Below are 14377 nucleotides of genomic sequence, written 5' to 3'. Positions count from 1 at the left end.
CTCGTCGTGTTTGGAGGAAAAAGAAGGATGAGTTGCATTCCAAGAACACCATCCCTTCTGTGAAGCATGGGGGTGGTAACATCATGCTTTGGGGGTGCTTTTCTGCAAAGGGGACTGGACGACTGCACTGTATTAAGGAGAGGATGAATGGGGCCATTTATTGTGAGATTTTGAGCAACAACCTCCTTCCCTCAGTCAGAGCATTGAAGATGGGTCGTGGCTTGGTCTTCCAACATGACAATGACCCGAAGCACACAGCCAGGATAACCAAGGAGTGGCTCTGTAAGAAGCATATCAAGGTTCTGGAGTGGCCTAGCCAGTCTCCAGACCTAAATCCAATAGAACATCTTTGGAGGGAGCTGAAACTCCGTGTTGCTCAGCGACAGCCCCGAAACCTGACAGATCTAGAGGAGATCTGTGTGGAGGAGTGGGCCAAAATCCCTGTTGCAGTGTGTGCAAACCTGGTCAAGAACTACAGGAAACATTTGACCTCTGTAATTGCAAAAAAAGGCTTCTGTACCAAATATTAACACTGATTTTTTCAGGTGTTCAAATCCTTATGTTCAGCAGTGCAAGACAAATAAATTCTTTAAAAATCATACAATGTGATTTCCTGAATTTTTTTTTTTTAAATTTTGTCTCTCAGAGTGGGAATGCACCTACAATGTGAATTTCAGACCCCTCCATGATTTCTAAGTGGGAGAACTTGCAAAATCGCAGGGTGCTCAAATACGTGTGTGTGTGTGTGTGTGTGTGTGTGTGTCGCCATAGACTCTATACGGGCAGTGATCAGTGACTTAAAGTGGGACTGTGATAGTGTGGAGAGAAATCTGGTGCTAACAGAGACTATCTGGGAGGGACAATGACGTGCCAAATATTTGGCCGAAATCAGCTGCCAAACTCGTGCATCTAATCACAGCATGTGCAGGCAGGGGGCATGTGCGCCACCAAACCTGGAAGACTCAGCCAGTGTACAGGTGCCTGCACCTGCCGCCCACTCGCAGTGTATTTACTGCGAGTTGTCGGCAGGTGATTAAACTGGGAACTACCGAGGACATATCTGAGGAGCAGCGCTCTTTAGGCCTCGTTCTTCTTATATTGTGAGTATATGTGACATATGAATTGGTTTGGGCTGTTACCTAATACAACTGATAATTTGTATATTTGGTAGAAAATGTGGCTTACATATTTAATATTGTCAATTATTCTATAGATTGACATGCAGTAAAACAATAATTAAATGAAAACTTCTGACATACAGTGTTTTGTATATACAGGCTGCCTCAATAATATACTCTATAATATGTTTAATCTATTTTCTGTTACCATTGCAAGGGGAGTGACCCCTGTGTTTGGACTGTTCCTGATTGTCCCTCTCTCATGCTTGTTTTACTGCTGTCAACATAAGCAATGGCAAACCATGCACAAGACAGGGACACCTACATAGGTCAGTCAGTATAGGAGTTAGAAGGGGGAAGGCAGCATTTTCAGACTGGTTAGGTTTATCCTGGAGTTCTACTTTACAAATATTGATACAACCCTTGTTTTTCATCCTGGAAACACTCCACCACATATTCATGTAAACTGTTTCATTCTATGATGTGGCATATGGAAGTTGATGTGCCATGTTATTAAAGTGGAACTGAAGACAAAAATACTCACCTAGTCTCCAACGTCTGCATGGTTCCTCGCTGACATCTACTCCCCAGCTTCTTCTGGGTGCTGGACTTTGGCCAACTTGATTGGCTAGTGTGGGATGACATCCCTCCCGTGCATGCACAGAAGTCATTAATTCTGGCACACTGGCAAAGTACAGCAAATGTAAACTGACCTGTGCATGCACAGCTCCATGTACATTCTGCAGAGGATTGTAAATAGGCAGGTAAGTTTATTTTTTGCAGAGGAGACATTGCATACCTCTTCTGCAATAAAGAGCCTGCCTGTTTGGAATTTTTTGTTTAATACCTTTTTAGTTCCACTTTAAGTTTTGATGATAGTTTATCTAAACTCTGACCCGTAAAAAATTAGTTTTCTATCCCAATCACATTTCTAACCTTTCACAGGCTGAGCTGGAAGAACTTGTGAAGAAAGAACATGCATCCATTGATGCAGCAGCCAAGAAAACAGAAAGTGCCCCAGTGAAGCCAGAGGCACAGGAGTCGCCCAAAAAAACTCAGGAGGAAAAACCATCAGAATGAAGACTATTAAAAGTCATTTCATTTTTTTTTTTCAACTTTCATCAGTGCACCATTATCACTGTAGTTGCCATTCTCTGTAAATTTAATTGCTTAAGAATATTCGCTGGCACTTTATGTACAGGTGTTATGAGGATGAATGTAATTTCTGCAGAGATGATAGAAACAATTGAGTACTGACGTGATACTTTTTTTATTTGCACTAACATACAATTTTGAGGACAAGCTTTCAGGGTATGTCCCCTTCTTCAAGGTCCAGGCAGTACTACTTCACAAACTTTTAGCAGAATGTTAAAAGAAATGTTAAAAGGGGGAGACAAAAAAAGAAAACGGAAAACAACACACACAAACAAATGTACACAGCAATGGTTATAAAACTAGGATTAGACTAGAGATAAGACAGAGCAAAAGCAAAGACTGGGGGGACAACACTCACAGAGGGGGTGGTAAAACTGTTGGATAATGAGTGAGGAATCCTATGTCCAAATTTAGGCTGTTATCTCTTGTATCAAATAGAATTATCATTCTTAGTTCAAAAGTTTTCTTTTCCTGAATAGTTTTGAAATTTTCTTTTAAGAACTAAGATATTGAGGTCTTCCATAGTGTGGTCCGGTTGTGCGAAATGGTGTCCCACAGGTGTGCAGATGTCATCTTCTTTATGTTCCTTGATGGTGTGTCTGTGCAAATTCATCCTTGTTTGCAACTTCTGTCCTATTACGCCAACGTAAGATCCTTTTGCTACATTTTCTGCACTCGATAAGGTACACAACACTACTGGAGGTGCAGCTGTATGATCCGGTGGTATTGAAGATCCCTGTTGAGTGTGTGACAGTTTTTGATGGATTAATTTGGTTGCACAGTTTGCAGCGTTTTTTATTGCAGGGTTTGCTTCCATTATTTGTGACCTCATAATCAAAAGGAAGTTTCCTACTAATTGGTTTATGTCTGAGGTTCAGGGGTCATCTAAAAGCCAGTATTGGGGGTTGCAGAAATATTTATTTCAGAGTTCCATCCTCCGTTATGATGGGTTGTAAATCTTTGATTATTTTTCTTAATCCTTCTAGTGCTGGGTGTATGTGGCTACTAGAGGTACACTGTTGTTTGTTTTTTCTCTTTGTATTGGAGTAGATTTTCCCTTCGGGTTCTCAAGGCTGTGTTTATGCTGGTGTTGATAGTTTTGTCCTTATAACCTTTCTTCTGGAAGGAGTCTGCTAGTGTCCCGAGATGTTTATCTCTGTCTCTTGGGTCAGAACATATTCGGTGGTATCTAATGGCCTGACTGTGTATGATGGCACGTTTCGTGTGTTGGGGGGTGGAAGCTGGAACTGTGGAGGTAGTTGCATCTGTCAGTGGGGTTCCTGTATATTGAGGTGTGAAGTTTATCATCCCTGATGTATACTGTGGTGTCTAGGAAGTTGTGTGTTTGAGTATTCCATTTTTAGTTTCATTGATGGATGAAAAGTGTTGTTCAATGAGTAAAATTGTTTTAGGTTTTCTTCACCTTCTGTCCATATGATGAAATTATCATCAATATAGCGATAGTATCTGTATGGTTTTTGTTCCATGCTGTTCAGGAATTTTTCCTCCAGGTCAGCCATAATTAAATTGGCATTTTGGGGTGCCATTTTACTTCCCATCACAGTACCCATACATTGAAGATAGATGTCTTTATTGAAAGTAAAGTAGTTGTGTGTAAGTATGAATATAATGAGCTGTGTAACATCCTCAGCAGTGTATTTGTAGTTTGGTGAGGATGATAAGGATCTGTGACATGCAGCTAATCCATCCTTGTGAGGGATATTACTTTACAGGGATACTACATCTATAGTGACTAGAAGTGTATTTGATGGTAATTGCTGTATGTTGTTGATCTTGTTCAGAAAATCAGTTGTGTCTTGCAGGAAACTAGCAGTATTCAAATTTTTTTCTACAAGGCCTGAGATTTGTTCGATGAGTGTGTTCATAGCTGTTATGATTGGTCTGCCTGGATTTCCTGGCTTGTGGATTTTGGGCAGCATGTAAAAGTTCCTGATTTCTGGATTATCTGGAATCGCATTTATAAGTATTGAATGTAGGTGGGCTGGAAGTGTTTTAATGAGACCTTTTAATTGCTTTGTAAAGTCCTGGGTCGGTTCATAATCCAGTTTTTTTTATAGTAGATGGCATTTTCCAGCTGCCTCTGGCCTTCTTGTATGTATTAGTTTGTATCCATCACAACAACTGCTCCCCCTTTATCTGCTGGTTTGATGGTGATGGCCTGATTATTGCACAAATCATTTATAGCCCTTCGCTCTACTGGTGAAAGATTGTACAGAATTTTCTTTTGCTGGGTGGATATCAGGGATGTAGCTCGCAGTCTGAAGCTATCAATATAGGTGTCCAGTTTGGGGTTGCGTCCTTGTGGAGGTGTGAAGCAGCTGTTCTTTTTCTTTGTGTCGCACTCCATTGTCCTAGGATTCCTTTCATTACTGTGGAAATATTCTTTGAGCTGTAGGCTACGTTCACACTAGCGTTGTGTGCAGGCGGCAGAGAGGCATTTGGGAAGCGTTTTGTATCCTGAAGAACTCCTCCATATCTGACAATTGTAAATGATCCAATCTGGTGATTGGGCAGAATGTAAGGCCTTTGGAGAGGATGGTTAATTCTGGTTCAGAAAGTTTGTGATTTGACAAGTTGATGATTCCAAGTTCCTCTGTTATATCCACATTTTCAGTCAGGTCAGCACTCACACAAGGCATACCTTGGGATTCCGGATTAGATTCCAGGTCACTGATAGTAGGAGGTATAGATGTTGGGTTGCATTTATGTTTAGGTTGTATCGAAAAGGTCTGCTCTTGGTGTAGCTTCTGAGGTTTTTTTGCTTCCCATTCATGGCAAGTTTTTGTAGTTGTCTTTGTAGAGTTTCCAATTCATTCTTGATTTGGGTAATGCTGGTAGGGTCCAATGATGTTAGGGTTTCAAACAATGACTGCAGACGCACCAGCGAGAGATTAAGGAACAACCTCATTCACAAACTGTATGGAAAAAGGGTAACGATCAGGAAATAAAAGCAAAGTCCTTCTGCGTAAGGAGAGTTGAGTGTATTTACGCAAGGATCTGTTTTTCCTTTGTGATTAGGTTGGTTACCTGCTTCTTTATGCGGCTATATGCAGTTTCTTCCATTTTACTTGCGGTGATTGTAGCCGTATTCGTGCACTTGCGACAGAAACAATTGAGTACTTTCCGTGATACTTTTTTTATTTGCACTAACATACAATTTTGAAGATGAGCTTTTGGGGTATGTCCCCTTCAAAGAGAAATTTACACAGACATACCATCAAAGAACATAAAGAAGATGACTTCTGCACACCTGTGGGACACCATTTCGCACAACCGGACCACACTATGGAAGACCTCAATATTTTAGTTCTTAAAGGAAATTTCAAAACTATTCAGGAAAGGAAAACTAAGAATTCTATTTCTATTTGATACAAGAGAGAACGGCCTTAATTTGGACATGGGATTCCTCCCTCATTATCCAACAGTTTTATGACCCCCTCTGTGAGTGTTGTCCCCCCAGTCTTTGCTTTAGCTCTGTTTTATCTCTAGTGTAATCCTAGTTTTATAACCATTGCTGTGTACATTTGTTTGTGTGTGTTTTTTTCTGTTTTCTTTTTTTTTGTCTCCCCCTTTTAACATTTCTTTTAACAGTCTGCTAAACTTTGTGAATTAGTACTGCCTGGACCTTGAAGAAGGGGACATACCCCTAAAGCTCGTCCTCAAAATTGTATGTTAGTGCAAATAAAAAAAGTATCACGTCAGTGCTCAATTGTTTCTGTCGCAAGTGCACTAATACGGCTACAATCACCTCATGCAGAGATGATAGTAACTATATTTATCTGCACTATAATATATTGCATTGATTTGATTGTTTAATGGAGGATCCTTCTTAGTAGGCATACTGCCATTGCTGGTTCATCATCCTTAATCGTTTGTAATTCAGGACATGGAGGGATGTCTACTTTTAGACTGATCCAGTGATGACATGAAATAACAAGTTTCTTGTCATTTACAATTGCTTTTGCATGTATATTTTAATATTAACAATTTTTTTGTTTTTATCTAGCCATGAGTGTTAGTATAACAGAATTGATTATGGAGTATAATTGAGCATTGGCAGAAACAAATTTTGTCTTTTTTTTTAACTAGCTTTTATATGTATTTTATTCTGGTAAAGTACACCACAAGAGATAAGAATTCAAAATGAATAGATGTATGCAGTGTGATCTGGAACAGTTTAGTCTCGATGACTTGCTTATTTTCATACGCTAAAATGGTTTTCTGCATCCTTTCCCCTTTTCATCCTGTTTCTGTACAATTTTTCATTTCCTATGACAAGGCTAAAGCGATTTAAGAGATAAGTCGTCAGAAGCAGTTGTTGCTGGTTTACTTACTGATTACAGAAGGTTGTGCTAGTTATAAGAAAACGTTTACACAAATTTTAATGATACTGCATTATGACTGATTATTTAGTATAAGGACATGCTGCTTTTCTTTACAAAAAAGGAAGCCAAAAAATAGTAATATAAAAATGAGTTCCCGTAAAAAGCCAGTGATTTTGGCCAACTGTCCTATATGTACAGTAATGCAGGCCATAGATGGGGAGAAAAAACGGCAGATTTTTCTTTTAAAAAACGAAAATTCGGTCGTTCAAGCGGCCGACGTTACCATCAATGGTAAAAAAAATCGGCCGATTTTCATCCCTTCTACAGCTGGCAAAAAGTGTCCCTGCAGAGAGCTCCGCTATTTCTGACAGTTCTCTGACAGTTCCTTCACATTTACAGCGGTTGAAACATTGTATCTATTTGTTTCCATTTAGGATACAGATGTTTTTATTCGGAAACAAATAGATACAATGTTTCAACCGCTGTAAATGTCAAAGAACTGTCAGAGAACTGTCAGAAATAGCGGAGCTCTCTGCAGAGATACTTTTTGCTGGACTGGAATTCTTCTTATTTTCATCCTACTTCTTCTTCTTCTTCTTCTTCATCCTCATCCTCTTCTTCTTCATCATCCTCATCCTCTTCTTCTTCTTCTTCATCCTCATCCTCTTCTTCTTCTTCTTCTTCTTCTTCGTCTTCTTCATCCTCATCCTCTTCTTCTTCTTCTTCATCCTCATCCTCTTCTTCTTCTTCTTCATCCTCATCCTCTTCTTCTTCTTCTTCTTCTTCTTCTTCATCCTCTTCTTCTTCTTCATCCTCTTCTTCTTCATCCTCATCCTCTTCTTCTTCTTCATCTTCTTCATCCTCATCCTCTTCATCTTCTTCATCCTCATCCTCTTCTTCATCCTCATCCTCTTCTTCTTATTATTCTTCATCCTCATCTTCTTCATCCTCATCCTCTTCTTCTTCTTCCTCATCCTCTTCTTCATCCTCATCTTCTTCTTCCTCTTCTTCATCCTCTTTTTCATCCTCTTCTTCATCCTCTTCCTCTTCTTCTTTTTCTTCTTTTTGTCTTCCACTTGCAGGTCACTGCTCATGCGCAGATTTTTTATCGGTAAAAAATCAGCCGATTGGCCCATTAATGCCGCGAAAATCGGCCGATCGGCCGATTTTTTTCCAACTTTACCAAAAAAAAAAAAACGGCCAAAATCCCGAAAAACGGCCGACCAAATCGCCCACTAACGATCCGAAAATCGGCCGATTTTATTTTCGGCCGACAAATCGGCCGATTTTCGACCCATCTATGGCCTGCATTAGTCTTTCAGTGTGTAGTTTAGTTTACTGAAATAGTTGCAGTTCTAAAAAAAAAAAAATGAACTAGGGCACTATTTAAAAACAGCAGTATGGCCTGATTGCGGCCAAACCATTGTTTAAAAAAAAAAAATTAAGATTTATAAACAGTGCTGTAGATTACACCTGCACTTAGCTTTCAGAGTCCCAAAGGTAATGGATTGCTATTAAGATCGCTGAGGAAAACAAATCAGTGAGAACTCACACAAAAACTGCACACTGTAGCCTGCATTTTACAAATAGTTAGCAAAATGCATGGTATTGAATTACCTTGCAGAATATACCTAGATATCTGCTCTCCATTATATATTTTTTGGTTTGACAAATGGTGTTTAGTACATGGTGCACTGCTATATTTGTTTCTATTGCTTTTGAATTTCAGCCCCCATAATAGTTGAACAGTAGCTTCAACATGCTCAACAAAAGGATAGCAATTTAAATATGACAGGCAAATGAAAATTATGTAATCCAACAAACTAAACAAAAATCCTTCCATATATACCAAGGTATAAAAACTGCAAAATCAATTTATTAACATTATTCCGAAATCCAAAAAATCAAGTAAAATAATCAATATACAAAGTTAGGAAAAAAAACTAAAAACCTTTTATAAACAGTCAGCACAGTAAGGTTCTTTCTTGGAGTTGTAGGCCCAGGTCCATTTTATAATGTCATTAGTAGGTATTAAAGTGGTAGTAAACTCAAATATTTAGTTTTAATTACAGGTAAGCTTATAATAAAGCTTACCTGTAGGTAAAATGAATATCTCCTAAACGTGCACTATTTAGGAGATATCCACTTCTTTTGACAGCCGGCACATGCGCTCTGAGGGAATGGTATAGCTGTGCCTTTCCTGCAGAGCACTGGGCCGTGGCCCTGGACTGTGCACAGGAGTGACGTCATCGCAACTTGGCCAGTCAGACGGACAGAGCTCACGAACCCGGAAGGAGCAGAGAGAGCGTGTCACACGAGGGCTTCATTTTAAGGCAAGTCCTTCATAATATGCTAATATGGGATGCATATTGGCACATTATGACATTACTTTGCAGGGGAATTTTTTTTCTTTTCTTTTTTAGTGTGGTTTACTACCACTTTAATGAGTACTGTAACAAAGAATAACTGCTTACAATAAATAACTCCACACTAGAAATTCATATGTGTAGCAATTTACACTGTATTGTGATGTTGTTTTATATATGTGTATAGTAAAGATTTTGGTACTTAACCTTTTTCATATTGGATTGTTAAATTTATTTTGTGATTGATGTTTTGTCTTGTTTATGGAAGGATTAGGGTTTAGGGTTTTTTTTTTTTTACTAATTTCAGTTAAATTTTTATTTTAAAAATATAAGGGCTGCCATTACTGATTTTTCTTTTACAAAGATTTTATAAAATATTCCAGAACCATAAGTGCAGGTTGGGCACACTTAGTATGTACATTCTATGGATTAAGAGTTAACATATTTGCTACAGAAGCCATTGCTGATTTTAAATGAAATGCTGTGTAGTTTTTCTGACTCATTGGCTTTATTAAAGTCTGAGTCACAAACTTAGAACAAGGACCCAAATAAGAAAAATCCTTATCTACATACTGGTTATTGGTTATTGACGTCAGCTCATCATGTGCCTATCACGAAATATTGCCTGAAGAATGACTGTACTTTTGCAGTGGTCATATGGAAAGGTATACACTGATACTGTATATCAAGGATGGACAGATTTATATGTATACCAAGAATGGGCAGCCTTACATGTATACCAAAAATATACAAACTGGTATTTTGTAAGCTCTTCTAAAAAAAAGAAACAGTAGGTTGGATTTCTCAATCGACTACTATGTATTTTGCTGTCTGTTGTGACAATCAAATTTCAGTTGTCATTTTGCTGGTTCAGTCTGATCTTTAATGAATATCTCACCTATTTTGCAGTTATTGTGCCTCTAACCTCACTACTATTACTATACACTTGCAATGAGAATATTTCCTATGTTTATGACCCTTAGGCCTAAACTAAATGGGTTATTTTAATCTCATACTGCAGAATAATTTGCCTTCTTGTTGGCATTCTCCATATTTGCAGGAGATCAATTTCAGTTTGGCTGTTTAATAAATGGTAAAATTGCTTAGCAGATTGCATTTAAAATAACTCATGTAGCTTAGCATTTAGCACCACATGCAAAATGTTTTTACGTTGCTTGGTAACCCCTAAACTGACAGTATTTCAAGCTTTCTTTAGTTAAAACAGATCATGAAATGAAAAAGGTGACAACACTGCTTTGGATTTCAGTGCAGTAGTGTTGTCAGTCTAATACAGGAAGTTAGGAGCTCACTGGATTTCTGGCAGGACAACAGATTTTTTTCTGTACTTTCCTCATACTTGCGAAGACAAAATGTGGGGAAATGTACAGCGCTTATAAATTAGTTCAGTGATGTCAGGAGATGTTCCATCAAAAGTGAAATAGGTTGTCCTACAGGATGGTCAATGGTGAAAAATAATTCGGATTAGACAAAATTGTTTAACTATTTCTCTAGGCAAAATACAATGATATTGCTTGTAAATAATTAGCATCTTTTTGGCTGCAGTTCCTACTACAGACTTTGTTATAAGAGATTGTTTAAATGTAAGGTTTTCTTTTATATCACACTACCTTTGGAAGCAATAAACCAGAAATTGATGTTAAATTAAGGTATCATATAGATTATTTGCTTTTTAACCTTTATTTTAGCATTTATAATGTTGCACTGTAACAGTGTATAATTGATTGCAGTGTTCATTATATGTATACATTAACATAACATAATATAAATTATGTTGTTGTGTTTTTGTTGTATTAAAGTAATGTAAACATATGTTTCAACAGTCTATTTTGTTTCTTTTTTCTTAATTATTTATGGTTTCTTCACACAGTCCAAGCCAGTGTTACTGTTGTCAACGAAATATTTTCAACATAATTTTTGTCAATGGCATTTTTCCAATAACGAAACTAAAATTGCTCAATTGACAAAAAGTATGATGAAAATCAATTCCACTTTTCGTCCGTGAACGAAAACGGAACGAAAATGTGAGGAAGGGACATTTTACTTATAAAGATGTTACATAAATGCTAAATCTGTGTAGTTTGTTCAAATCTAAATACCATAAATAATAAGTTTATTAGATTTTTTTTTTTTACTCCAGGAGTATATAATGAGTTTGAAAATTTAAGAGAAATGCTTACATAATGCATTACAATTAAACTAAACCAATTAGATTTTAATTGACTAAAATGTATTGGAGATGTTAGTCGACTAAAATGTACTGCAGATTTTAGCTGACTAAAATACAACTAAAACTTAAAAAATTCAGATGACTAAAATATGACTAAAACTAAAATGGCATTTTAGTCAAAAGACTGTAATTAAAACTATATCGAAATATGACATAAAAATTAACACTAGTCCAAGCACCACCACCTTTCCTTGCTCTTAATATCACAGTAAAATTTTGCTATTTTGGGTGTGGCTGACCTCTGCAGAACGACCACTGTTTCCCCACAGAGAACAAGGTTTCTTCTCTACAGGTTGCATTCTAAAGAAATCAAATTACTTTGCCACACCTTTTTGTTTTAATGTACCTGGTATAGCCTTAGTTGATTTAAGCTGACTGATTTTAGGCATTAAGGCTTATTTTTACCTAGTATGGCTCTGCACTGTTTGGATCGATTCTAATTGTATGGGAATCTTGTAGTACTTGTTTTTTTAACCATAGATTTGTACCCATTCCATAAAGAGAAAGTGTACGCATGTATTTGTTTATAGAAAAGCAAATTTGTCCTTTTATTGCACGCTCAGTACTATACTTAACATTTTTGGTGTATGCCATTTCCTAAATGCCAGCTTTATTCTTTTTTAGATTTTTCAGGAAAACTGACCAAATGTCTCACAACCACAGAAAATTAAAATGCCTGACGTGGAAACCAAAAACAAAACAAACTTACAGTACTGTGCAAAAGTTTTAGGGAGGTGTGAAAAAATGCTGTAAAGTAAAAATGCTTACAAAAATATACACTATATTGCCAAAAGTATTGGGACAAATCATTGGATTCCGGTGTTCCAATCACCTCCATGGCCACAGGTGTATAAAATCAAGCACCTAGGCATGCAGACTGCTTCTACAAACATTTGTGAAAGAATGGGTCGCTCTTAGGACCTCCAGTGAATTAGAGCGTGGTACTGTGATAGGTTGTCACCTGTGCAATAAGCCCATCTGTGAAATTTCCTTGCTACTAAATATTCCACGGTCAGCTGTTGGTGGTATTATAACAAAGTGGAAGCAACTGGGAACAACAGCAACTCAGCCACAAAGTGGTAGGCCATGTAAAATGACAGAGAGTGGTCAGCCCATGCTGAAGCGTACAGTACGCAGAAGTCGCCAACTGTCTGCAGAGTCAATAGCTAAAGACCTCCAAACCTTGTGTGGCTTCAGATCAGCACACCAACAGTGCATAGAGAGCTTCATGCAATGGGTTTCCATGGCCGAGCAGCTGCATCCAAGTCTTACATTACCAAGTGCAATGATAGCAGGTGCTCTGGAGTGTTGAGTCAAAATTTCAAATATATGGCTGTAGCAGGAGGCAGTTTGTTCACCAAAGTGCTGGAGTGTCTGCAGGCAACAATGAAGCATGGTGAAGGTTATTTGCAAGTTTGGGGCTGCATTTCTGCAAATGGAGATTTGGTCAAGATCAATGGTGTCCTCAGTGCTGAAAAATACAGGCGAATGCTTATCCATTCCTCCATCATCAGGGAGGAATTTATTCTACAGCAGGACAATGACCCCAAGCATACAGCCAATGTCATCAAGATCTATCTTCAGCCTAAAGACCAGGAGTCCTGGAAATTATGGTTTGGCCCCCACAGAGCCCCGATTTCAACATCATGGAGTCTGTCTGGGATTACATTAAGAGACAGAAGGATTTGAAGCAGCCTACATTAACAGAAGATCTGTGGTTAGTTCTCCAAGATGTTTGGAACAACCTACCTGTCAAATTCTTTAAAAACTGTATACCCAGAAGAATTGATGCTATTTTGAAGGCAAAGGTTGGTCACACCAAATATTGATTTGATTTATCTGTTCATTTACTTACTATTTTGTTAATTGTTAATAAAAAAAAACTATTAACACTTCTATTTCTGAAAGCATTCTTAATTTACAGCATTTTTTCACACCTGCCTAAAAATTTTGCACAGAGGCGTACATACTCGCCTATATGGCTTCAGCATTGATCCAATGCTGCATCTATACCCTGCTGACTGTAAGCCTGAGAACCGAGTGATTATGTGACTACTGATCGCTCAGTTATCAGGTCCACTGTGAGCACAGAGCTATAATTGTCAGTCACCATCTCTCTGGTCTACACCTCCATTGCTCACTGGAGCGCCAGACTGTGGAGGGGCTGGCTCAGGCTCTCAGCAGCTCACAGAGAGGCTGAGCCAGCTACCGGTCAGGCATATGGGAGGATCCCAACATTACTGTTGGAATACATCCATAGACTGGAACTTTTCTGTGACATTAGCCAACAGCTGACTTAAGCCCGCCATTGACTGATTCTGTGTCATAGCAGTGCAAAAGTAAGTGCACTCATGTGACCCACATGAGAAGTATGGCCAGACAAGCTTGAGCCACATTTTTCTTTTAAAACTCTGTCTTTTGAAGGGGGTGTTTGTAGCTCACACCTTTTCCAAATAACTATACAAATCAAAAAGAAAAAAAAGAGCAGATAGGCAAGTGCAGATTCTTTTTTTTTATGTAATATATTTTTATTCATTTTCCAATATAAGTTTACAAATACAATATAGCCCATTCTTAAATAAAAAGGCAGAAAAGAAAAAAAAAAGGAGGGGGGACAAGGGAGGCACTTTCCCTTCTCCCCCTTCTCTTTTCTTCTTCAAAATAAAGATATGCAGTACATTGCAGTCAGCTAATACTGGATTTACCCCCTAAAAGTAATTTCCTCACTGGTGGACTATAAACAGTCATTAATAGAATTAAACTACTTTATACATTCTCTGTAAGTTACATCTGTGAAGAATAATGGATCCATGTAGCCCACATCTTATAACGTTTATCACAGCTCCTTATACATTTTGAACCCAGCACTCTGCCTCCATAATCCTGTCTACCTCTAACCTGCAATGAAACATTGCAGATTCTAAAACACGATCCTTTATTAAAGTGTATGTAAACCCCAATAATTAACTTCTTTTATTTGTTCCCATTTTTCCCGCTAAATATACAAATGAAAGTTTTTTTTTTTTATATCTATTTGACAGGAGAAAAAAAATACCTGTTGTGAGCTTGTAACTTCCTGTGCTCCTTGCCTGTGTACAAAGAGAAGTTATGCAGAGGTCTGTGTTCTTAGTTGTCCAGTAGCAA

At 37.9% G+C, this 14377-nt stretch overlaps 1 protein-coding gene across 2 annotated transcripts in view; it reads left to right on the top strand.

Moving 5' to 3' along the window:
- Window positions 1-13131, top strand: part of SIRT2 (sirtuin 2) — a 58996-nt gene extending 45865 nt beyond the window's left edge. The window contains exons 16-17 of one of the 2 annotated variants that reach the window (XM_089668230.1): window positions 2064-2210; window positions 11858-13131. In XM_089668230.1, coding sequence (XP_089524356.1) covers window positions 2064-2198 — 135 coding nt within the window. In that variant the 3' untranslated portion in view covers window positions 2199-2210; window positions 11858-13131. Of the gene's footprint in view, window positions 1-2063; window positions 2376-11857 lie in introns of those variants that run through there. The other variant, XM_089668223.1, reaches the window with a different exon arrangement.
- The last annotated feature ends 1246 nt before the right edge of the window (window positions 13132-14377 follow it).

Source organism: Staurois parvus, unplaced genomic scaffold (genome assembly GCF_062004578.1).
Source record: "Staurois parvus isolate SC_StPar_1 unplaced genomic scaffold, SC_StPar_1.0 ptg000056l, whole genome shotgun sequence".
Lineage (NCBI taxonomy): Eukaryota > Metazoa > Chordata > Amphibia > Anura > Ranidae > Staurois > Staurois parvus.
Note: the sequence above shows the minus strand (reverse complement) of the source record. Positions and strands in the feature narration are given on the sequence as shown.